At 47.1% G+C, this 25,235-nt stretch overlaps 1 protein-coding gene across 4 annotated transcripts in view; it reads right to left on the bottom strand.

The window, feature by feature from the left end:
- Positions 1–707: 707 nt before the first annotated feature.
- The window catches only part of Slc4a8 (solute carrier family 4 member 8), a 70,389-nt gene continuing 45,861 nt past the window's right edge, over positions 708–25,235 (bottom strand). For 3 of the 4 annotated variants that reach the window (XM_050122507.1, XM_050122509.1, XM_050122508.1), the window contains exons 15-25: positions 24,201–24,306; positions 22,967–23,128; positions 19,665–19,778; positions 17,279–17,440; positions 16,648–16,899; positions 14,528–14,596; positions 13,170–13,343; positions 11,482–11,619; positions 8,176–8,267; positions 6,686–6,781; positions 708–5,595 (exon numbers count right to left, since the gene is read on the bottom strand). In XM_050122507.1, coding sequence (XP_049978464.1) covers positions 5,583–5,595; positions 6,686–6,781; positions 8,176–8,267; positions 11,482–11,619; positions 13,170–13,343; positions 14,528–14,596; positions 16,648–16,899; positions 17,279–17,440; positions 19,665–19,778; positions 22,967–23,128; positions 24,201–24,306 — 1,378 coding nt within the window. In that variant the 3' untranslated portion in view covers positions 708–5,582. Of the gene's footprint in view, positions 5,596–6,685; positions 6,782–8,175; positions 8,268–11,481; positions 11,620–13,169; positions 13,344–14,527; positions 14,597–15,505; positions 15,914–16,647; positions 16,900–17,278; positions 17,441–19,664; positions 19,779–22,966; positions 23,129–24,200; positions 24,307–25,235 lie in introns of those variants that run through there. The other variant, XM_050122510.1, reaches the window with a different exon arrangement.

Genomic DNA, 25,235 nt, shown 5'->3' with positions numbered 1-25,235 from the left:
AGCTGGCTGTGTCCTGCAAGAGCAGCTTCTCCAGCACTAGCACTACATAGCACAGACCAAGCACACCCGGGAAGTAGGCAGAGGGCATGCGTACACTGGAGGAGCTGGGAAAACAGCCAAAAGACAGCAAAAGTCTGGGAGCTGGGGAGTCCTAAGCCTATAGACTGCATGTCCAGCATGGCTGACTCTCACCTTTCTGAATATCCACACTGGGTGCTTCCAGGGGATAAGTTTTTTGTCATCCAGTCGGGCATCCTTGCCTGGCTCCCCACATCCCCTTTTCTTTCACTCCCCCACTGGCTGTTCCTACTCCACCATGTCCATCTTCCCCTTGTCCCTAACGTTGAACTGTGAAGTTTGAGAGTTAAAGTAACCAAGTGCCCCCGCACTCTCCCAGAACCAACCTTTAGGAGCCATATCCTAAAATCTGTATTTTGAGGCACTGGGTAGTGCTTAGATATTGATCTCATAGTCCAGGGGTGTCTTCAAAATATCCCTTTCCTTTCCTGCTGGCTCTAAGAGAGGCCCATTAGCCTGTGCCATGGCCCAGCTGTAAGCATTCTAGAGGCTCAGGACAGCACATAGAGCCACAAAGCCCCATCTGCCGCACCCTTGGCAGACCCCTCCCCTCCAATCCTTTGTTCCACTATCTTCATGAATCTTCTCCATATGACCTGAACTCAGGCTCAAAAAACAGCACAGAAGCAAACAGTTTATACGGACTTTATTTGTCGCCCAGAGAGGTGAGCACACACAAATGAGGGCAGGCGGAGGGCTAAGAGATACACTGTCACAGTCACCTGCCCGCCATAGACAGCCCAGAACGGGGGGGTCTTGTTTCTAGCACACACTGCTATGGGATAATCACAATGACACATTTTATTCCCAGTTCTATTTACGCCATGGAGTGTGGTGAGGGTACACTTCTTACACTAAAAATATAGACTTTGGAATTTCTAAAACAAAATATCTGCTTCTGCACGAGACCTACTAGAGAGAACATAGAAACGGAGGGGAAAGTTCCAGCACCTCGAGTCGCCCTGTCTGTGGGAAGACTGCCCTGCTCTCCACAGATACCATCAGTCCCCTTCCGTGGGAAGGCTGCCCTGCTCTCCATGGACACCATCAGCCACTTCTAACCAATGACAGACAAGAGACAAGAGGCCGGCTTAGCATCTCAGGAGTGGAGAGGGGCAGGAAGGATTTTGGCTTCTCTCACAAAAGGATCAATTGCACATTCAGGTTAGTACTTCAGGTTCCAAGGCAATCACACAAGTAAAAGCCTGCTGGAGAAATCGCCCATATGCCCGTTAAGCAATGCCCAGGCCAGCCAATTGTGCCTGGGTTTAGGAAGAGGTTGTGGGAGGGTGGGGGGATGGGCTATGCCTCCTGCTCTGAGAATGGCAGCTAGGGGTAAACACTTCGTATTCACCGGAAGTGGGTTAGATCTGGGGGAGGGCACTATTCCTTCTCTCTTGGGAAGGACCAAACCCATTCCATTCTTCTGAGCACAGAATCTCCTCTAAGGACCCAGTCTGGATGGCTCACTCCTGACGGCTACTGAAAAGACTCCACTCCTCGCACACACTCCGAACAGCAATGGTTACTTCATACCTCCTTTGCTTATGAAAATTATCCTCATTTCTGGCCACAAAAAAGGCAACTGAAGAAAGAGTGTGACTGGGTCAGTCATTCATTCTCTATAATTAATGCCATGAAGACCAAGGGCAAGCCAGGTATGGTGGCTCATGCTCGGAACCCCAGCGCTGGGGAGGCAGGAAAACTGCTGCAAGCTGATGGCTAGCTTGGTCTACACAGTGAGACCCTATCTCAGAGCAGGAGTGTTGGAGGGGGAACCGAGAATCACTCAAAAATAGTTAGAGCAGAAATTTGCTTCTATTTCAATTTTGAATGTGTTTTCCTGCCTAGAGCAAATGTAGATCAGTATAGATGAACATGGGTGCTTTGGAACGCTTAGAGCTCCTCAACATGTCATGTGATCAGTACAGACGAACATGGGAGCTTAGGAACTTAGAGCTCCTCAACATGTCATGCCAGAGCATAACCATAGAGGTCCTTTTCTGAGAGGCAGCAGCAGCAGCTGAACTCGAAGCCCTGGTCACCTCAGCTGCTGGTCAGGGTTCTTTCCACAGAAGGAACCTGAACAATGGCAGGAAGAGCTGAAGGAGAGAAAGAAATGGTTCCAGGAAAGCCGAGGCAGAAGAGGCAGGCTCGTGGGTGAGGTCTCGCCCAGCCAGCCAGGGCCGGCTAAAGGGTCTCCACTAAGAGAGGAGGGCCTGAGAATGTCCAGCGAGGATGCTGAGGGCCACGAGGGACAAACTAGCCTGACCCCACAGCTTAAGAGCCCAGGAAGCTGAGGACAAGGTTCCACGGTCAGGAGGACCCAGGGATGAGTCCCAACACCCACATGGATGCTCACAATGATCTGTAAATCTGGTTCCAGGAAGTGTGATGCCCTCTGCTCTCTTCAGGCCCCGGGCACACACATGGTACAAAGACATACATGTAGACAAACACCCACACATATACAGTTAAAGTCCTAGGTGAAGGTTCTGTCACTCTTTCAAAGACCTTCAAAGACACTGGCAAAGTCACAGGGGAGACAATATGATAATGGTGTCTCTGATGTTCATTAAAGACTAAAAAAAATCCCAGGGGTCCTAGACCCTAACCAATCCTACGCTTCAGTATACGAACGATGGGTCACTAGACAGGGTACAAGGACAATCCCTGCTTCCCTGACTGATGAAGGAGTCTGGAGAGCTGGGCAGGTGGAGGAGAAAGTGGGATTAGGAGCTGTCCTTTAGGATGAGCACAAACCACAGACTGTCCAGAGGGGAGGCTGGAAGGCTGCCCTAGCCTTTGGGCAGGCTGCGGACTTAGTCAATGCCAGATTTTTATCCAGCGTTTATAAGAAATTTAAAAGTCCCATCATCAACAAAGAGAAACTATGACTATTCACATTGTCTTTGGGGAAGATATGGCCGCTTTCTGTCTATAAAAAAGGCAGGTTTCATGAGTGAAGGAGACCTGGGATGGGGCTGCGGGTGGTGAAGCACACGGCCTCCTGACCTTACCCACGCTGCACGTGTGTTAGGCAACCAAACACACTGGCAACCTCACAGTGCATCTATCTCTTCAGGTCTTCACCTTCTCCCTGAGAGTCGTCAGGAAGCAACCCTAGAGCCAAGGCTCAACTTGCAACATGTTCTTGAGTCTCTGCCTCCCTCCACTTGGGTCACATTGCCAGCTGACAGCACCAGCGTGTCAGGACATTGGCTGGCAGCAGAGAGCTACCCTTTCAGAGAACAGATGACCACTTCTCTGGTCCCAGCAAACGTTGGCATGAGAAAAAACCAGAGGTCCCACAGCTGCATTGCTCAGGGCTAACAAAGGCAGCCCCACCCCCAGGGCTACTCAGCATCAGGGCTTGGGAAGAGCCACTGTCCTCAGCGACACTGCCACTGACTTCGGTGCAGGATGGGCACCCCACACTCCTGCCTCTCAGGTGCACGGAGGCCAGAGCAGGAGGTGAAGCAGTCACCAATTTCCCTACACAAAAGGTTGCATGAAAATACAGGAGGAAAAAGATGGGGCAAGAAAAGGGGGGTGTTCCCAGGGGTCAAAAGCAATGAAAGAGAGCAGCCATGAAGTTATCAAGAAAGTTTTCCCACGACAGGCTGCTTCAGAATCATTCCCAGCTGGGAAAGGGTTACAATGATTAGATCTGCCCTGAAGGGATCTGCTCGGGAAATTTGGCTCTCAGAGACTTTAATGCCCACTGATTTCTGTAGAACCTGCCTGTTCCAGTATGGAATACCTGAGAGCAAGTCAGGGCTGCTGCTGAAACAGAACAGACATCTCCTGTGCATAGAGATCAGACAAACCAGGAACAAAACCCCTATTTCAGAGGACGTCAGGATTTGAGAGTAGGGTGGCATTCATTCACCAGGCACAGAACAGCAATGCCTGCCACTATTTTACAAAGGGTATCTGCTCTGCGTGCCTTGTGTCTGTCCTGTACCGATTGTTAAATATCTTGAAAATCATCTTTGCGTCAACAGGACAGTGGCCTGCACAGGCAGGGAAGTGGTGGCGACAAGGGTCCCTCAACAGCAAACGCTTTAGAGAGTAAGCAGATGCCTTAGTGTGCAGTCAGAGTCTGAGGGTGCAAACCGCATCAAATGGCGCACGCGTCCTCACCCAGGGAAAGAAAGCACACACTGTGTACGGGGAGGTCTTGTGTACAAAGATGCAGATGGAAAGCCAGCAGGACCAGCTCGCTAGTCACTCTCTGTGCACAAAGGAAGGGGAGGTCTATGAGCGCCGGGGCCCAAACCCCTGACAGTAGTTGTAAAATCACTCACATACTTTGAAACCAAGAGCCCAAACTGACTTCACCATTTACAGTTCATTTCTTAGCATGGATTTTTATATCTGAGATGCAGAACTTCTGTCAACCAAAAGAAATCTGTGTGACAAGGAAGCCACAGGGCTGAAGGCGGTTTTGGTCCATTGAGTGATGGTGTTCGCTACCAAGGCAGCTAAGGAGATGTCGAGGAGCACTGTGTTGTTACTTCTCCAGGGTGAAATAACAATGTAGCCTCAAGAGACAACAGCAGAATGTCAAACAGTCCCACAAAACAGCCAACAACAACCCCAGACCCACTTTTTGACTCACAAAGAACTGCCACCGATCTTTCCTAAAGGGCTACAAAACAGACCTGACACCAAACCCCAGGCTAGGAAGTCTGCCCTGGTCGCTTCAGTCACAGGCTCCTTCTCCTTCTCTAGTTTCAAGGGAACCCAAGAAAAGATGTTCAATCCCCTAATGTTGCCGACTTCTCTGAAGCCTTCCTTTATTCAGCTAAACTCTTGCTCTCACACTTGGCCCTGCATCTTCCAAAGGTCTGCCGACATCGTGTTGTCTGGGAATTGATACGGATGACCCCAGGTCAGTGGCATCTTGCCACTTCTGGTGGTGGCCACTGTTGATGCCTGGATGGTTGATCTCAGGCAGCAAACCTCCTACAGTGTCTGGTCTGACCAGCACCCCTTTCAAGTAGAGATGGAAGGGAGGCTGCCCGTGAGCTGCAGCTGGCAACAGTGCAGGAACCTCCCTTCTTAGCCCCTCTGCTACCACCCCAAGCCACCGTTCATGAAGAGGGATCTCATGAAGGAATCCTCATGACAGAATGGACTCGTGTGGCTTCCGAGGCCAGCAGAGAGTACAGGAGAAAATGTCTGAAAAATGGGAAGCTGGCTCCTTAATGGTGGCAGTTCTGAAGAGGAAGAAGAAAGAGGAGAGGAAGCAACAGGAGGTCGTCCTGCCAGTGGTCCTGCCGGTGGTCCTGCTGGTGCCTGGCTGCTGGCATGAGGGTAGCTGTATGTCTTCCAATGCACACTGAGCGACTGAAAGCTTCCGGGTTGCATGGCTTTGAGATGACCAAGGACAGGGCCTGACTCAGCCTGGCTTCTTCTCCGAGAGACTCACCAATTTCTCGAAACCCAGAACTTCTCTGAGGCAACTCATGGCCCAAATCTTCCACCCCAGCAGAGTCTCAATTGAAGAGGCTGGATAACAATGTCACAGTGAGACAAAGGGACACATGTCATGCGCCTGCTCTCAACACAATACTTTGAAGATGCCACCACAACTTGGATCTAGCTATATTTTAAATTCATTTACAAGTAGACTAGTTCTAAACTAAAAATAACCACATGTGTTATACATTTCCACAGCTGCCTGGATTTTCCTCTGAGAGAAAAAGATTCTGTGTTTCACTTGCATTGAACAGAGATCTATTTTAACCCACTCAGGGAAGAAGTGGCGGCACACACTGGCAGCTGTGACCCTGGGAAGCACTCGGTTGCTCCCCAGAGCGACCTCACTAGTACCCCACTTTACCACCGAGTCAAATGCCAGAAGCGGCAAAATGCCAAGTTAAGCCCGGAAGTAGGAGCAGGACCAGCTTTCCCAGCTCCTGGCTTGTCTGTTTTAACAAAACCTGTTATCTATATCAAGACTCACATTTTTTCCCTTCTTTTATCTGAGGACTTAGATGTAAGTGGTGTTTAGGCTAAAATTCTCACTTATATACATATCATTCCTTAATGTAGGCAAAGATACCTCTGATCCTTTCATTTTCTGATTAAAACTGATCTATGCTATTGTTAAATGACAGAGAAATTTCTTTGCAGAATATGAAAACTGTTATTTTAGCAAAATTCTTATTTCAGAACCTAAGTTAAGTGGGTCAAAGTTTGAGCCATTATTATCATTATTATATTATTTATTAGTGTTAACAGGCTTTTAGCAATTTTCCAGTTTGTGTGGTTGTAGTAATCAGAAACAACCTTTAGGTTCTGAAATGAGAAGCTTTCTCCAAGTGAATTAAAGAAACTAAACAGGTAAAGCAAATTTACATTCTAAAATAATTAGAGCCTGCCTTTGGGGCCAAAGTAAATGGGCAGCCCAGAACAGCCTGTCTTTTCAAGTATTTGGGAACTTTGTGTTTTTATTTCTCTTACTGCACAGTTAGCAATAGTTTTGTTGTTTACCAGGGAATTCCAATCCTACAAGTAACATACATCTTACCTTTAACACTACTGCCATTTCAAAAGTCAGAAGTAAATAAAAATGAAAAATTAGAAATCTTTTTACCTTTTCTCCTTTGTATTTCCAGAATTTATACTGAGAGCCTTCCAGACTGTGGTTTTGGGCATTTCATCTGATATATTAATCTCAGAAGGGTCACATCTGAAATATAAGCTTAGGCAGTGAATATCAAACATGTAAGACACACCCTAGTTTCCCGTGAGCATCACCCCACAAGGAGGGTGAGCGGCTTAAGCATGGAGCTGGGCGGTCCATCTGCAGCCAGGAGAGGCCAGGGCAGGAGGGGCAAGATGGCTTTGAGCAGGGCTGCGTTGGGGCTGGTGCTTTCAAAGAGCTGCCACACAGTGGCAGCGGTGTGGCAGGCACTCTTGTTCGTTCTCATTTACATAACAGAATCTCTTTCATTATAGTTTACAAAAGACTTCCATACTCTGTTAGCTTAACAATGACAGGGACAGAGATGGATAGTCATAATACTCATTTTGAAGGTGTAAAACCCAAAGTTTTCTGGGCTAAGTGTCCATCAAAAGTTAAACAACTGCACAGAACCAAGACCCTTAACACAGCCCCTGGTCCTGGGAAACCCCAGACTACTCTAGAGCCATCTATGGGCCAGACAGTCTCCTGAAAAGCAAAGAGAAGCAGCGGCATCCCACAGGAAAAGAAGCCATGATCCTGCTTTGCTGCTAGACATCAGAGCTGATGGTCTCTCCCATACAACACACAGACACCTTCTCAGGGACCAAAGATGAGATTCCCTGCTTTATCTGCAATCAAATCACAGCTAATCCCCGGGATCTGGAGGTGGTGGCCGTCAGGCCTCTTCCCGCCTCCTGCTGTTCTCTCCTCCAGGCTCCCACAGCCTGAGTCTGCTGCTCCCAGACAGACGCGGGTGTCAGAGCAGCTGGTGCCCTGTGCTTCGTGGAGAGCAACTAGTTTGGTAGAGAAAGGGGCTGAGACACCAGCACAGGGTTTGTCTGGGCTTCAAGGTCAGTGTCCTCTTGACTCCCTGAACTGAAAATGCTATAGCCCACATTGGAGTGAACTGTCTCTTCCTGTCCCCAAAGTCAGACCCCAGTGCAGGCACGACATGCCCACCAGGCTGAGGAGCCCCTGGAAATGATAACGTACCTGACTGATCTTATGAAAGTGGACGAGAAGAACACAGGGTTGAGAAGCAGAGAGGTCCCACCTCAATCCTGAACTTGTATTAGCAGCTTTGTAACCCTGGCACATTTCCTAATCAGTTTTCTCAGTTGTTCAAAGCAGCTAATGACCCTTAGAGGACTGTTGTAAAGACTGATGGGGACACGAGCAAAGCCTCTGTCCACCCGACATGGCAGAAGGCAGCAGAAGGCCCCGGGGACACTGGCTCCCTGACTCCCAACTCTACAAAGTGGGGCACGCAGCAGGCGTTCAGAACACAGTGGAATGGAAAGCTGCTTCAACAAGGTGGGCCAACTTCTCCGCTCCTCAGAAGGGCAGCAGGATTGTGGCAGGAATCGAGCAGCAAGCTGTGGTATCTGGGGGCTTACCTGAAGTTGCTGTTCTTGCCAGGACTACTTAGCAACTTCCTGCTTTCGAGCGGGAACTTATCACCCCCTATTTCCAACATCTTCTCAGCCTCCTGGAAGAAAAGGGGACCTTATTATTGTAAGGTCCAAAGAAAATTCTAACTCCCTGAACTCCTGAAGGCCATGCATATGGCCAGGAATGAGCCTGGGTTCAGCTCAAGCTGGACTATAGGATTGCTACAAGCCTACAAGCCAGCATCTCTCAGGAACCTGCTAAATGGGTTTCTGCCTGCCAGAAAGGGTCACTGCCAGTGGGTATACCTGTGGTCGCTAGCTGCCGGCAGTTCACAGGCCTCCCTCCTCCCAGATACCTGCTCTATGTAGCTCGTCATGCGTGTGTGTGTGTGTGTGTGTGTGTGTGTGTGCTCAACACACGCCATTCTCACTTCTCTTGCAGACAGCTCTGGATATGTCCAGTGTGCTTCTTTTTCTTTCTGTTCTGGACTCTCCCAAGTACCTCTGAATGTTCTCTCTCTTACCCACAATAAAGCCTCCCCTTAGCCATGGAGCGGCCATTTTGGTGGTCTCTTTACTGAGCCCTAACTTATGATTCCTTCTTGGATCAGGATGACCCAGCGTCTCCTGGCTGTTTTCAGTTTCACTCACATGCGCAGAGCTAGGTCCTTCCCTGGTTTGACTCCTCCCAAGAGCGAGGCGACTGAATAATAGCACATATGGGACACTATCAGAAAACAATAAGAGCCTGAATGTAAGCCTCTATGGCAGCGGCTCTCAGCCTGTGGATCGAGACCCTTTTGGGGAAGTTGCATAACAGACATCCTGCATATCAGATATTCATAACAGTAGCAAAATTACAGTTATGAAGTAGCAGTGAAAATAATTCTATAATAATTACATGAAGAACTGTATTAAAGGGTCACAGCATTAGGAAGGCTGAGAACCACTGCTCTAGAGCCAATGACCAATTACTAGGAACACAAGAGACAGAAGAACATGTCAGTGTTGCCAAAGACAATAGCAACAATTGTCTGATGAGAGAGACGCCCTGCAGTCAAAGCCCAGCTTCCTAGCAGAAAGAAGAATAAGAACTCTAAGCTGATTTGAAGTGGAAATCGGTGTACTATAACGTATGGATGGTCCTTTGTTAGATTTGGTCCAAATAAACAAGTTGTTAAAATAGTAACGGGTCATCTGGAAGATGGCTGAGGTGCAAAGCACTTGTGGCATAAGTGTGAGAACCTGAGTTCAAATTAGCAGGCCCCACATACAAAGCCAAGCACGCCAGCATCCCTGTAACCCTGGCTCTTGGGAGGAGAGTCAGGCAGGTTTGGTGGTCAGCTGACCAGCACAAGCATGAGCTCCAGATTCAGCCAGAGACAGTAGTTCTCCAAACAGGGAGGGAAGCAATCAAGTGAGATATCAGACGTTAACCTCTGGCCTCCACATGCAGAAACACACACACACACACACATGCACACGCACACCAGTAATAAGGAAATTAGGGAAAGAGTTTTCTTATTTTTACATATACTTAAAATGTTTCATATTAAAATATTTTCTTAAAAAATTATGACAACACAAAAAGATTTGGAGTTTGAGGATAGCCTGGGTTACATAGTGAGATCCTATCTTACTAGAAAAATAAAAAAAAAATGACTTCTTAAAAAAGGAATAATTATAGAGGTAAAAACATGTTTAGACCATAACAATAATAAAACTTAAGCATGGCGGTGGTGTCACACACCTTTAATCCCAGAACTCAGGATTCAGAGGCAGGCGGATCCCTATGAGTTTGAGGCCAGCCTGGTCTACAGAGTGAGCTCCAGGACAGCCAGAGATATATAGAGAAATCCTGTCTTGAAAAACCACAAGAAGGAAGGAAGGAAGGAAGGAAGGAAGGAAGGAAGGAAGGAAGGAAGGAAGGAAGGAAGGAAGGAAAATTAGTGTTCCTGGATCAAATGCACAAACATTTTTCTTTCTGATGCAGGAAAACATGTTAATCAGACTGAACTCCCAGGTTCAAGCCGCCCCCTGCCTCACCTCCCGAGTGTTGGGAATGTACGTATATGCTGCAGCACCTAACTTAGTATGTATTTGTGTGTGTGCTCATGTGTGCACTTGTGCACAAACACGGTTGTGTGTATGTCATGTTGGGGTGGTATTTTGTCTACATGTACATATTTACATCATGTGGTTGCCTGGTGCCCGAGGAGGCCAGAATGGGGTATTGTGTCCCCTGGAACTGGAGTTACAGATGGGTAAGCGGCCACATGGGTGCTGGGAACCAAACCTGGATCCTCTGGAAGAGCAGTCAGTGCTTATCAGCCGTGAGCCCTATCTCCATTCCTGGCATAAGTATATATGTCTCCAGTTCATACTGGCACTCAGTATATGTGTGGCCCATCCCAACCACAGTGTTGAAGGGCTAGTTCTACCCTCTTAAGCACTGCTGTCATTTGATAGGTGGAAAAGAATATTCCCAGACAGAGATTGCAGCACAACATTGCTTTCATATTTAAAATTTTAGTTCATTTAATAATATAAGATTTAAAAAATTCAAGACATTAGACATTAGGAAATTTTATTTTAAAATATAGTTTAAAAAGATAGCAGTGTCTGCTGAGTGACAGGGTCTGACTAGGCCAGAGCATGCAGCAGGAAAATATGTACGTATGTGTATGTGTATAGATAGATAGATAGATAGATGAATGGATAGGTAGGTAGGTAGGTAGGTAGGTAGGTAGGTAGATAGACAGACAGATGAAAGGACACTATTCGGGGCAGCAACTGTGCTGAGACACGCCCAGGCCTTTCATTTCTTAGTCTTGCTACACATCCTTTCTGTGCATGTTCAGGCCATGGCTCATGGTCCACTGTGTAAGATGGCAAGGTGCCAACTGCTGAGGGCGATGAAGACAGAAAGTCCCTCACAAGCTGCATTTGCACCATCTGCAATTAGATGCATAACCAATACTCTCAGAAATAATGGGTTTATGTACGTGTCAAATCAGATCTTCTGGAAGCAAAGGAGCCACTGGATCTGAGACTCTCAATAGAGTATATGTTTATATGCTAGTTTGATCCTGGGGTAAAATCAAAGGAGGAAATGCCTAGTTACCAACTTCAAAACATCAAGGAAACACAGGGCCAGAACCCCTTAACCCTTCCGCAGCTGAAGTAACATTCAGCCCCTCAGTGTTACTTTCAGGATCTCAGACAAGGTATCCTCACACACCGTCCTTCCTCCCTCTTTCCACTCTGGGAGTCGAGACCCTGAAACAAGGCTGGAGCACAGCAAGGCTCTACCTCCTCCTCCTTAGCCTTCTTCTTCGCGTCATCTAGCTTCTTCTTTTTGCTTTCAGGCATGAGGTCATCCAGCCAGCTCAGCTCACGCTTGGAGAAGCAGAGATCCATGACTTTCCTGACGAAGACCAAGGCCAGGACCTGACGAGAAGGGAAGGTGGTAAAGGGGAGCCTCTCCTGAGGAAGTCAAGCAAAACGACTTCCACAGCAGGCGAGGACATCTCAAGCAGAACTGCACTTACTGTGGGCCACTGGCACCCAGCATGAGGCTTTTGACATTATTTACTTTTAAATTTTTATATATTTTTAAGATATATATTGTTATGTGTACTATGTGTTTATGTATGCACGTGTACTATGTATGTATGTCTACCATGCATCTATATATTTATGTGTACTATGTATCTATGTATGCATGTGTACTATGTATCAATATATTCATGTGTACTATGTATCTATATATGCACATGCACTGTGTATCTATGTATGTGTGTGTACTATGCATCTATATATGCACGTGTACTCTTTATCTATGTATGTGTGTGTACTATCATCAATGTATGCACGTGTACTATGTATCTTTATATGCACATGCACTGTGTATCTATGTATGTGTGTGTACTATGCATCTATGTATGCACGTGTACTATGTATCTATGTATGTGTGTGAACTATGTAACTATGTATGCACGTGTACTATGTATCTATATATGCACATGCACTGTGTATCTATGTATGTGTGTGGACTATGTAACTATACATGCATGCGTACTATGTGAATGCCTGGTGCCATGGAGGTCAGAGAAGGAATCAGTTTACCAGGAACTGACATTTAATCTACAACAATAATGAACTGAGCCTCCATTATTCAAACTTAAGCAAATTCTAACCCATGAGACATGAACAGCAGGGAAGTAAGGCAACGCCACATGAGTAGCTAAGGTAGCAGGAGTCACAGAGACAGACAGCAGCACTGTGGGTGCCTCCACATTTGCAGAAAAGGAGAATGAGGGGTGAATGCCACATGAGTAGCTAAGGTAGCAGGAGTCACAGAGACAGACAGCAGCACTGTGGGTGCCTCCACATTTGCAGAAAAGGAGAATGAGGGGTGAACGCCACATGAGTAGCTAAGGTAGCAGAAGTCACAGAGACAGACAGCAGCACTGTGGGTGCCTCCACATTTGCAGAAAAGGAGAATGAGGGGTGACAGCCCGAAGTCTCTGTTTTGCAATAAGGGTCTAGACATGGATAGTGATGTTGGTACCTCAACAATGTTCTTAATCCCCCTGACCCATACCCTTAAAAGTGGTGAATACACGCTGGGTAATGATGGAGCACGCCTCTAATCCCAGCACTCTGGAGGGAGGGGCAGGTGGGTCTCTGAGTTCCAGGACAGCCAGGGCTACTTAGAGGAATCTTGTCTTGAAAATCCAAATAAATAAATAAATAAATGGTGAACACAGAAACTTTATGGTATACATTTTTTTAACCACTGCTTCAAAAAATAACATTGATATTTTTTATTAAAACAACCTTCACTCAGTAACCAGGCCACATACCTTAATCCCAGCACTCAGGAGGCAGAGATAGGCAGATCTCTGAGTTCTAGGCCAGTCTGATCTACAGAGTGAGTTCTAGGACATCCTGGGCTACAGAGAGAAACCACATGGGGGGGGGGGGAGAACCCTTACCATCATCGGGAAAACAATGGCAGCTGGCGATGCCTTGATTACCCAGAGCAGGACGAGGCAGGTGAGCTGGATGAGGGTGAAGAGATGGACTTTCCGCAGGGGCACGTGCCGCAGGTAGATGAAATCTGGCTGGTGTTTTGCAGGCATCCCAAAAAGCTTCAGACGATCAAAGAACTGGAAGGAAGAAGACACACTGGCTCTGGAGGTCCCTGGTCAGGAACCTCAAGCCCACAGTAGCCCCCACCACCTGCTGCGCACAGCAGCTGGGGCCGTTTCTCCCGGAGAGAAAGGAAACTCGGTCTCTGAGACAACAGATTTGGCCAAGGCCTGGAAGTGGCAGTCAAGATGAAAAACCACCTTTTCTAGTTCCAGGTGCAGCCCCCGCCCAATACACACACTGCAGTTGCAGAGAGCATTCCCAGGTGGGTGACCAGAGCCAACTGCATCTTTGAGCGTACTATCAAAACCAACTCCACCCAGGCATGGCTACACAGACAGGCTGGGTCAAAAGTTTGGCCAAGAGTTTGAAGCCAGTCTAGGCTACACTGTGGGTCCCCAGTTGAACTGAGCTACAGAATAGGACACTGTTTCAATGAAGAAATCCTCTCCCCACAAATCCCTAAGTTCCCAAACCCAGCTCTCTTGCTTGTTCTTTGAAAGGTTTGAAGCTCCTGATTTACAAGATCAAAAAAGACCTCTCAAAATTCTGGATCGAGGATGATGTTCTGAGGCTAGAGAGATGGTCCAGGAGAAGGGCTGGTGTGTAAGCCTGACGACTTGAGTTCAAATCATGGGATCCATATGAAGGTGGAAGGAGAGAAACAGCTCCACAAAGTGTCCTTTGACTACAACATGCCTGCTGTAGCATGTGCACCCACACGTATCACCCACAAACACACACACACTCCACCACCATGCACGGTTCTCTTCTTCAACCACAGGTTCCAAGGATGGAACTCAGATTCGTCAGGCTTGGTAGCAAGTGCCTTCTGGGCTTAGTAGTAAGCATCTTAAGGGCTTGGTAGCAAGTCCTTTCCTGCTGAGCCATCTTGGTGAGTCTTTGGTTCTTGACTAATGTTTCAGGTCCTGGTCTACAGGAATTTGACAAAGTATCCCTGGTTTAATGCCAAATAATCACAACATGACTGTGACATCAAGTCGTGTTCTCCTGGCAGACAGTCCTCTCACACCGGCATGACCGTACTTCGTACTCCATATCTGAAGACATTTCTTAGCCAAATGGCAAGACAAGAAGTAATGTCTCAGGAACCGGCTGTGCCTCTCTTGGGGAATTGTGCCTCTCTGGTCGGGACAAGTGAATATAGTAAGAGCCATGGCCCAGCTGAACCACACAGTACCTGGATTCCGTGCAGAGAAGAGACTCCCATGTAGAGGAAAACTCCATAAAGCACTGGCATCGGGATAAACTGCAGACAAGGGAGCAAGACAGGAAATGTAGGGCACCAGCAGGACTTAAAGCCGTCAAATCTTATTTAATTTTTTGAGACAGGGTCTTACTGTGTGGCCTTAGCTGGCATGGAACTCAATATGTAGACCAGGCTTGCCTTGAACTCATAGACACCTGCCCATCTTTGCCTCCAGAGTGCTGGGTTAAAGGCCTGTGATACCGTGTACATCTATATACATTTTAAACTCTGAACATAAAAGCAAGCCACAGACAATTTCATAAATCTCTCCTTCCATTAAAGTGGAAACAAAAGGATAAGTCAATGATGATCAAAATCTTTTTATTTTGAAATGAAATTGCTACCCATATGTAACATGGACCTTGTGTCTCCTCCAGCTTCTCCCTCTGCCAGCCATCCTCCTTCCTCAATATGAGAAAACAGATGGGATAGCTACACAGTTACGGTCATGTGCACACACAAATGTACACACTTTTGGTCATGTGTACACACTCATGATCATGCACACACTCATGTACACACATTTGTGGTAATGTGCACACACATTCACAAACACTCATCATGTGCAAGCATACATGTATACACATGTGCACACACATGTATACACGTACACATTGTGCTCATGTACACACTCATGGTCATGTGCACACATATATACATACACATACATGCACACACTTGTGGTCATGTGCACACACATGTGCAAACACATGTATACACGTACGTACACATTGTGCTCATGTACACACACTTGTGCATGCACATACACATGTGTGGTCAAATGCAAACACATACATCACTGTTGTGATTTAAATCTTCCATATTCATTGTCAGGTACCTCCTCAGGAACTTAATGTATTTTGCCACAAACTATAAAAAATTCATTTTTATTGACCTAGAGACTTGAGGGCAGCAGAGAGGAAACTAGCGGAGAACATGTTGTCATGCTGGGTTTTTACGTGGCTTTCCTGTCACATCATGTCTTTCAGCTTCCACACAGTTGGCCTTGAATTTGCTGTGCACAGAAGGAAGGTCTTAAACATGATTTTCCTACCTCTACCACGTCCCCACCCTGCCTGGCTTCTGCAGTGCTAAGCCTGGAGCCACTGCCCAGCATCCTGTATGCCTAGTCTCCTGGTTTGCTTTTATCCTGGGCTAAAGAACAACTCGACTCCTCCCAGGGTTAGAGTCCACACTGGATTCTCGTGTTGCCCCACTCTAGAGTGACATCCTGGTCTGCTGACGAGTCTGCAGCACTGCTGGACGGTTGTCTGTGCCGGTGAGTCTATTACCAACCCGATATAACTTAAGAGTCACCTGGAAAGAGGAAATGTCAGTAAAGAACAGCCTGTGGGCATGTCTTGGTTAATGATTACTGTGGAGCCCACTGTGGGCAGCAGCATCCCTAGGCAAATGGGCCCGGATTGTATAAGAAGGTCAGCTGGGCATGGTCCAGCGTATGAGCCAATATGCCACACTGTTTCTACTTCAGTTCCACCCTGCCTTTCCTTCATGATGGACGGTTACCTAGAAGTACAAGGTGAAATAAACCCTTTCCTCCCCAAGTGGTTTTTGGTCATTGTCTTTATCATAGCAGTAAAAAAACATACTAGAATAATATCTACAATCCTGTCAATCAAGAGGCAGAGGCGGGACAACTGCCACAAGTTCAAGGCCAGCCTAGTCTACATAGTGAGTTTTAGCCAGCCAGGGCCATATAAGACCTGTATCAAAAAAAAAAAAAAATCCCAGGAGTAAGAAGGGCTGGGACAAGGCTCAGCAACACAGTGTTTGCTTTGCATGCAGAGGCCCTGGGTTGGTCCTCCAACATGAAGGGACCTATTCAAAAAAGAAAAAAAAAAATGGCAAGACAGTGGTCCATCAGATGACTTATTACATTTTATAATTACCATGTTTGTTTTCTTAAGCACATTTAATGGCCTTACTCACAAGGATGAACTCTTCCGGGGCAGGGATCTGCATATTTATATATCGGAGCCACTGCATCCCCAGTAGGGTTCCTGGCACAAAGACCCTTAATGACTGATTACCTTTAAGACAGCCGTCATGAAGACAGAGCAGCCCATCAGCACGAAGATCATAAGGCCTGTAACTCTCTGCTCTCGGATGCCCAGGAACTTGGGCTGTTCCCCAGGAGCAGAACACTCAGACTCCAGCTTGAGGCTGTTCACATGTGTGATGGACAGGACAGTCGCAGCCACAAACCAAGGCAGCCCCATGATGGAGCAGACGCCCAGCATGACGGCTACCATCAGCAGGTCCAGATGGTAGCCACAGCCTTTCTGTGGGGAAACAGGCACCTTCAGTGAGAGCTAACCTTAGTCTGTAATTCTAAACTCAAGATTCACCCTAAAGCCTCACGCTGGATCTCAGCGGGAGAAATCCTGCTCCTGGAAAAGCTGTTTGGTTGTTGATTCAGAACGTGTAGCTATTTAGGACCAGCAGGACCTCGGGCCACCCATCTCTACACAGTCTGAGAGGGGAGTACTGAGTCCACACTCCTCCCACACCACATCTCGGGGACCACTGTTCTCACCTCCAGCAATGAAAAGCCCTTCTGAGACTTTATTCGGTTCAGTTCCTGGTAGAGCCAGGCCTATCCTAAAATACAAACGTTAAGAAGCTGCCATCTCAGCCGTCCAGACTGGAAGCTCTGGTTACCTTGAGCTTATGCTCCTTCCTGTTAATGATGACAGCGGTGATCTGCTGGTCCATGAATATCAGGATAGTGCACAGGAGCGCCGGGATAACTGCAGCTATCACGGTCCACCAGGGGTTAGGGCCGATGGGACTAACAAACCATCCTCGGTCATCCCGTGTTGGCTAAGAGATTAAAAACAAGCTGGATTTTTGCATCTTAACTCTGGAGATTCGAGCAAAACAAACCAAGCTTAATCATTAGTCTACTCTTCTTTTTGTTCTCATTTGAATGAAAATCCTTAGAAAAACAAAACAAAACATGAAATACAGCAACCCCTGAGGAAATCTCTGGCCTTTTTCCCCAAATCCCCCTCAGCAATCAATCATCACTTAACAGCTTCCTGTGGAATATTCCTTAATCCTACATGGCCTTCTATTTATTCCCCAAGTCCCCAAGTGCAGAGAAAGCAGCTTTATCTCAATGTCAGTCCAAGTACATTTATTAGTAACTAAATCTGTTCTTTAAAAAGAAAAGACTTCTCGAGACAAATGTCTGTAATGTGGATGATTCTCACCACTCCTCTCAGGAGCCCAGGACTGTCTGAAGTTCAAACCACAGCCACGTGGACCCCAGTCCCTCAGATTCTTATCCATCAGCCCTCAGCAGAGGTAAAAAGGAGCCCAGGAACTGGAGACTTAAGAGTCCCAGAGCTTGGGGGTGTCTGACCTAGGACCCTCTTCAATGGCTTTCTAAGCATTTGTTCAAACTCTGAGCCCCACCCTTGGTGCACACCAAGAAAAGACAAATGGTACTGGAGGAGAAAAGTCTCTTACCCAGAATGACCCCAAACTCAGCAAATACAAGAGAGATCGCTATATCTGGAGCATTTGGCTGCTACATTAGTTACGACACTTGGATTAAAGAACTCTTCAGTAATGCTGGGAAGTCCTGGATTTTGAATCAGTTAAATAATTCTAAAACTTTACAACCTCTGTTTCCATAGTAAGACTATGTAGGCATAGGTAGTAGTTAAGTTCTTAGGCCACCACGGAAGCTTGCTAATGCTTTAATGATATTATAGGTGGTCGCTCAGCTGGGCCTGCTATCTCTGTCGACTCCATCAGCTGCAGATTAGAGATGCTGGGGAGGCACCTCTGGGTTACACTGCAGGGTAACAGCACGCAACTGCTGTAGCTAAGAGCGGTCTAGAGATGCTGGAAGAACCGAGGTGCTTGCACACAGGCTGTCTGCAAATACAGCGTTTCCTTTCTAGAACGGAGCACAGAACTAGTCCCCAGTGGATAAGAAGTGACTATGCCAGCCTTCAGCCCGGCCTTGGGAGCTGGGGCTGGCTACGTAAGGAGAGAAGGCAGGAGACTGCTTCTTCTCTGCTTCCTAAGCCGTCTGCACCAGCCACATTTCCTCGGATCTTCTCCTGCCTCCCAGAGGTCCTAGAAATCAACTCAGGTCTTAAGCCTGTGCACCATGGAACTTCCCCAAGGACTGCTTAATGCTCCAAATTTGCCTGCTTTTATACAAAATCTATTTGTCCTGTAGCCAGCTAGGTATTAGAGACAAAGCTGATAGTGACCATTCACACAGGGATAAGAACACCAGGCCCTTGGAGGTGTTTCTTAACCCTTTCAGCATTTTAACAAGTTTACCAAAATTAAACAAACAAAAGAGAAGGAGAGAGAAAGAGTTCTTATAGAGAGGCAGAGGGCAAAGTCGCTCACTATGGAGTGTCCCTGTCCTGGAACTTGCTCTATAGACCAGGCTGGCCTCAAATTCACAGAGACCTGCCTGCCTCTGCCTCCTGAATGCTGGGATTAAGGAGTTCGCTGTGGAGCCTCGAGAACCGCCTCTACTACCGTCTGTCTTCCTGCCATCCTCAGCCCCTCCTGCTCTGGAGTTTTCTGAAGAAGCTGAACATATCCAGGCTCTCTGCCTTCTCCACCCAATGAGGGTCTGTGGAGTTAACTAAGCTCGGCTCTCCAGTCTCGTCTGCTTATAACCCTTGCACTGAAATAGAGTTGGGATCCAATTGAATCAGCAGAATTTCGGTTTGCATATGAGCTGTTAAACTGCTATGGATTATAAATAAACAAACGTAAAATATGGTTGAAGAGATGTCCTGATGGCTCAGCAGGAGCCCTGGACTCCAAACAAGATCTTCTTAGGTCTTAGGTCATTTTTCCTCCTTCCCAGTTCCTTAAAGCTGGAGCTCTGTGAGCATCACCCAAGTGCTCCTGGGGCCACCTCTCCACCAGCACATCTTTATGGAAATGGCATTTTCCATTCAACTAAAGCTTAGCAGGGCAGGTATTCATAACAACACACATTACCTTTTGCCTACTGGACCTCTGAGCTCAACTTCAGACCCATCTACACTCAGGATCTACGCACCTTGAACACACTGGGAACCTGAAGCTTTGGCGATGGAACTCCAATCAAGAAGTCGATGATCACCATTGTGAAGATGGTGAGGAAGACGGCAAAGTCGCTCACCATGGAGCGTGCCTGGCGTGAGAAAGAATCAGAGCAGAGAAGTTAGCACCTCAAGAGCTACTGTTCCTCAGAAAATACTTAGCAGCTGAACTACACAAACTAGTTAATCAAGACTATTTTAGTATACTCAGTGATGCACACGTGTGTGTGTTTAATATGGAGCAACAAACCTCTGACCACGTCTAATGTATCGAGACCAGTCTCTAGAGAGCCCCGACTGGGGTGCACCGGTCCGGCCGAGGTTGTCTTAGCAGCAACACCTTAACGTCCTCCCCAAATCCTGGATCCACTCCATCCACGGGGCCTATCAGCCAATATTCAGAACATGCCCAGAACCTGAGCATGACTTGTCACCCCAGCTGTGCCCACACTCAGCCAAAGACCCTGCCATCTCTCAGTTGGGTAACTGCTTCACCTTTGCCCTCCAGTGTTCCTGAAACACAGCTTCTGGAGTAAGGTAGTTTACCTTGGGAAACTAGGTTGGGTCATTTCTGTCTACCAAAACCCCAAGAGGCCTCACCAAGTTCAAAACCCCAAATGCTCTCCTCCTTGTGAGGTTCATGGAGCCTCCAGTGCTGTCCCATCTGTTCATGCCGCTCTAGCCTCCTCCCTTTAGTGTTCGGCTCTCATGCCGGCTCTGACGCCAGCCCAGCTCGCTCCCCCTCGGCATCTTGTCCTGACTAGGCTTCTGCAGTGACCTCTGCGAACTCAAGTCCCCTGCAGTTTAACTCAAACACACTCTTTTTTTTCTTGAGACAGGAGAAAAAGACAGGGACCCTAAGGGAACACTGGAAGGGAGAGATACGCCCACTCTGGAATCCGCCTGCAGAGAGTGCTGGTGTTCCTGAAGCCGTGAAGACAAGAGGGCCCTGGGCTGGAGAGATGGCTCAGAGGTTAAGAGCATTGCCTGCTCTTCCAAAGGTCCTGAGTTCAATTCCCAGCAACCACATGGTGGCTCACAACCATCTGTAATGGGGTCTGGTGCCCTCTTCTGGCCTGCAGGTATACACACAGACTAAATAAATAAATAAATAAATAAATAAATAAATAAATAAATAAGAAAAAAATTTAAAAAAAAAAAGACAAGAGGGCCTGAATGTCTGCAGGCTGGGGTGTCAACTACATCAGCACTTCCCGCTTGGCCCTACATCTAAACAGTGCACCACAGGGCACAACCTCACAATCTCATACAAAAGACAATACTTTCGGAGAATTTTTAAGTAAACCAGCTTATTGTTGTTTTGTTTATGAACTCACATGCGGGTACATGTGCATATATGTGCACATGTATGTGGAGAACCACAGGTCACCCTTGGGCACCCTTTAGAAGCACCCGCTCTGACACAGGGAGCCTGGAGCCCACCAGTTAGGCTAGAGTGGTCGCCAGCAAGCCCCAGGGACCCGTCTACACCTCCCTATAACTAGAATCATAAGTGTGCACCATGACACCGGGCCTTTTTACCTGAGTTCCTGTTTTTTACCACCATGGTCTCATGTTTACAAGGCAAGCACTTTACTAATGGAGCTATCTCTCAGAGGCCTAATAAGTTTTTACTTAATTTTTAAGTTTCAATCCTCAAACCTTGCTGTGAATTACACCGTGAGTACAGTAACTTATTATACGCCACTAACGGCACCTAAGTGTGACTCTGCACGTTATTAAGGGCATCGGCCTGTCCTCAGTGTGTATTGTCCTTGCCCTACATGGCCATGTCTAAATACTTTAAATAAACTCACCAATCTTGTTCACGCCAGCTCATCTGAAATTCTTTTCTGTGGTGTAGTCAAGGACTGGCTTTAACTCAAATTCCTCAGGCTAGAGCTTTGTTGGACAGAGTCCTCTCAGCACTGCTGACAGCCTTATGGTCCCTCTGAAAACTCGCCATTGCCCGCCCCCATGACTTCTTTCCTCTTTCATTTTTTCCAAGAAAGCTTATTTCTTGTTTGTGTCTGTGTGTGTAGTGTGTGTACACCTGCACATGTATTGTGTGTACATATGCATGTGTGGTGTATGTGCATGTTTGTGATATGTATGCATTTATGTGTGTGTGGTATGTGTGTATTTGTGTGTGATGTGTGCATTTAGTAGTGTATACATGTGTGTGCATGTGTGTGCTGTGTGTTTATGTGTGTATTGTATGTGTGCTTGTGTGTGGTGCGCATCTATTCCCATTCATTTTAAGGCCTGACCCAAGAGGATCACCCCATTTTAGAGCTTAGATGACAGGGACAAGCACCCTGGTCTCAGCTCCCCACAGAGAGGAGGTAAAGACATCTTGGCACACACAGCATCACTACTAATGTCCCTTTTCTCTGAGGCCTCAGATCTGAAGCACTCTCTCCATGGTTTTGTTCATCCCTCACTGTTCTATACATTCTCTGAGGACTCAGATCTTGACCACCCCACACTTTCCCAGGCTTGGCAACTGGTCAGCATCTAGCAGCCACTTGTCAACTATTTGTCCAGATAGGAAACAGACTGTGAACTTATTAATGTGCTGCTTCCCTCAGCTACTCTGCAAACTCACCTAAGGCCTGTGAATGGGCTTTAATCATGGATGTATATATGGTAAACAACCAACCGAGGCCCCCCCCCCCAACTCTAGTATGTGGATGTGCCTAAACGGTGGACTGGCTGAAGCCATGGCTCACACGGCTGTTCAAACTCGGGCTTCTAGCTCTGTTCTGCCTGAACCAGCAGAAATCCTGCCTGGGACATGAACAATGGCTCTTGAGGCTTCAGATGGTCAGGGAAGGAATCCAAGACAAAGACGGGCTGGTTCCTGCAGTCACAGAGTTTGTAACCTATGGCAGGAACCATGCCTAGGAAGGGGCTTCTGGGTCCTTTACAGAACATAAGCCAATCTCTCCAACATGCATGCTCTAGTTTTATATCCCATGTGTCTCAGAATCCCAGACACTAACAGCCTTCTGGAACCGAGACAGAACCTTTAGGGGACAGTACCACCACCTTCAACCTACCTGGTCCTTTTCAATCAGAAAGGTTTTAGGCATCCTCACTCCACACCATGGAGCTGTGAAGGAGGCTGCCACGCACTGGAAAAACCCTGCCCCAGTGCAGCTTATCAGGAAAGCTGGTACCCCCCATGCTGCCAATCTCCACCGCAGCATGGGGCTGAGAGTCAGCAGTTCTGTAATTAGAATCCTATCACAAAAGCAACGTCTTAGCAGCTACCTACTCTGGTCGGGAAATAGCGGCTCGTCTTAAATGTCTTTAAGGTGCTTGAGAGGATGAAGGTGGTGAAGAAGAGAATACAGGACCAAAAGAGCACATCGGGAGTGTAGGGTCCATGATGGGCACACGCCGAGCCCATGAACTCTCCGTGCATCTCCTGGCATTCCTGGAGGAACAAGAATTCCGGGTTACAAAACGGCTGGCACATGGGGACAAACAGCTGCTACCTTCCCAGCTCACCATGCACTGCCATCCCACAGCTGCAGGCAAGCACAGGCCACCAGCACTGGCCACATGACCACCATGCAGTTAGGGCCCTCACTGGCAGGTCCCTGTCAAGAACACTGGGTGGTCCTAACCAACACACTTAGGCATGAAGTTAAAACTGCCTAGAACAAACACTTCTGAGGCTCTGGGAAGAACTTAGGTGGTATTATTCTCATTAGATAACCTTTGAAACTTGAATATTCTTCCAGCTACACAGAGCCTGGACCTGTCCTTGTCCCTATGTTTTCATTCATTTTTGTGAGTTTTTTTTTTTAATGAAAATCAGCCATCATGCTTGTATAAAACAAAGAAATGAAATAAAGCTACCACTGCCATTAGTAGCAAATTTTCTAAATGTCACAGAGAGAATCTGGTAAGAAATGAGCACGCACTAATGGTAAATGCAACAGTTCAGAGTATAAAAGTCATCTTAAAAATCTTAGGGAAACCTATGTCACTGGAGGGGCAAACACTGTCACAATAATAGACCAGTTTTTCTTCCAAGTATATCTTATAAATTCTTACAAATCCCAAGGCAGTTTTCAAAAATAAACACAAGAGGTGACTCTTGAGTTCATGTGGCAGAATGTGTACCAGCCAACTGTCCCTCCAAGGATGCTACAGAGATTAATAAATAAATAAAACGTATCAATTTTAGCATGATAAAGAAAAAGAGATCTCTAAGTATATCAATATGATGAAACAGAGCTAATCAATGCGCCCCCACACAGTTACAGCTTATATGATCAAAATGGTTCTTCTTAAGCCCCCAGATGGGTCTCTCTGCACAGCCCTAATGGCCTTAAACTTACAGTGTCCCTACCTCGGGCTCCCAAGGTTACAGTTGAATGTCACTGAACCCGGATTAAGCTTAAATGCCAGGTTCCGGCAAAGGGTTGCTCTACCTCAATCTAGAAGTCCTTTATAGACCCGGTGGTCACAACAGAGGACCTGCCCAGCCCCAGACTTACACTGACAGTCAGGTTCGCCCAGTTCACTTCTGTGGTCACGATGTTGTGGTCCTTCCAGTACCGTAAAGTATGGTTGTTTGGATTCTCCGGGAGTGTGCACCTGCAGCTAGGGAAAGATGAAAACAGCCCTAATGGAAGCTGCCCGCTAGTTACTAAGTGCTCTTGGCTGTGCCTAGGTTAAAGTCTCTGTCAGAGTTATATCTCTATTTCTCATACACTTCAGATCTCGAAGATGGGTCCTATTGGTTGAAGACAATTTATCAACACAACCACACACCGATTTTCAGTTGGTCATGACTAAAGGTGTGTTCCACTCAGTCAGCATGTAAGCCTTGGATAAAATGGTATGGACAATCTGTGCCGGCCATGCGATATGCCCATAATAAGCCAGGGAGGTTCCTTGTTTAGTTTCTATCTCTTAAGTTCTTGCTGTGAATCAATCTGCACAGCGAGGGTTGGACCCCATGCTTCTGTGCAAACATCAGCTCCTCCTGGAGTGTGTCTCCCATACCCAGTATTTCCTGCTTGCTCCAGCTGAGCCAGGCCTGGCTGCTCCAGTGTTCCCTCCCTCCTCTCTCATCCATCCAGGTTAGGCACAGTGTCCTGCAGGCTCCCACGCTGCCTCCCAGCCTCAACATGCCTTGCATCAGTATGGCCAACTGACTGCCGTTCTCACCACCATTGCTTCACCTGTGCTTTTAGAAACCATGCCTTTTATAACAGAATTAAAATTCAGATCTCAGCAGAAAGAAGTCTCAAAACTACATTTTGATTGAAAGGAAAATCAGTCTCAAGGCTGGGAAGGTAGCCGAGTGGGCAAAGTGCTTGCTTGCTATACAAGCATGAGAGCCCAAGTTTAAACCTCTAGATCCAGACACCTAGGAATGCTGTGTGCAGCTGCAATCCTCACATCTACGACGAAGATAACGTGGAGACAGAGGACCTGGAGCCTGCAGGTCAGCTGGCTGGGAACAGAGTGGCAAACAACAGAGACTCTATGCCAAACAAAGTGGCAGGCTGCTAGAAAAAAAGGAC

The sequence above is a fragment of the Alexandromys fortis genome, unplaced genomic scaffold (genome assembly GCF_014885135.2).
Source record: "Alexandromys fortis isolate MF-2015 unplaced genomic scaffold, M_Fortis_MF-2015_v1.1 scaffold_216, whole genome shotgun sequence".
Taxonomy (NCBI): domain Eukaryota; kingdom Metazoa; phylum Chordata; class Mammalia; order Rodentia; family Cricetidae; genus Alexandromys; species Alexandromys fortis.
The sequence above is the reverse complement of the archived record's forward strand: the minus strand, read 5'-3'. Positions and strand labels throughout refer to the sequence as shown.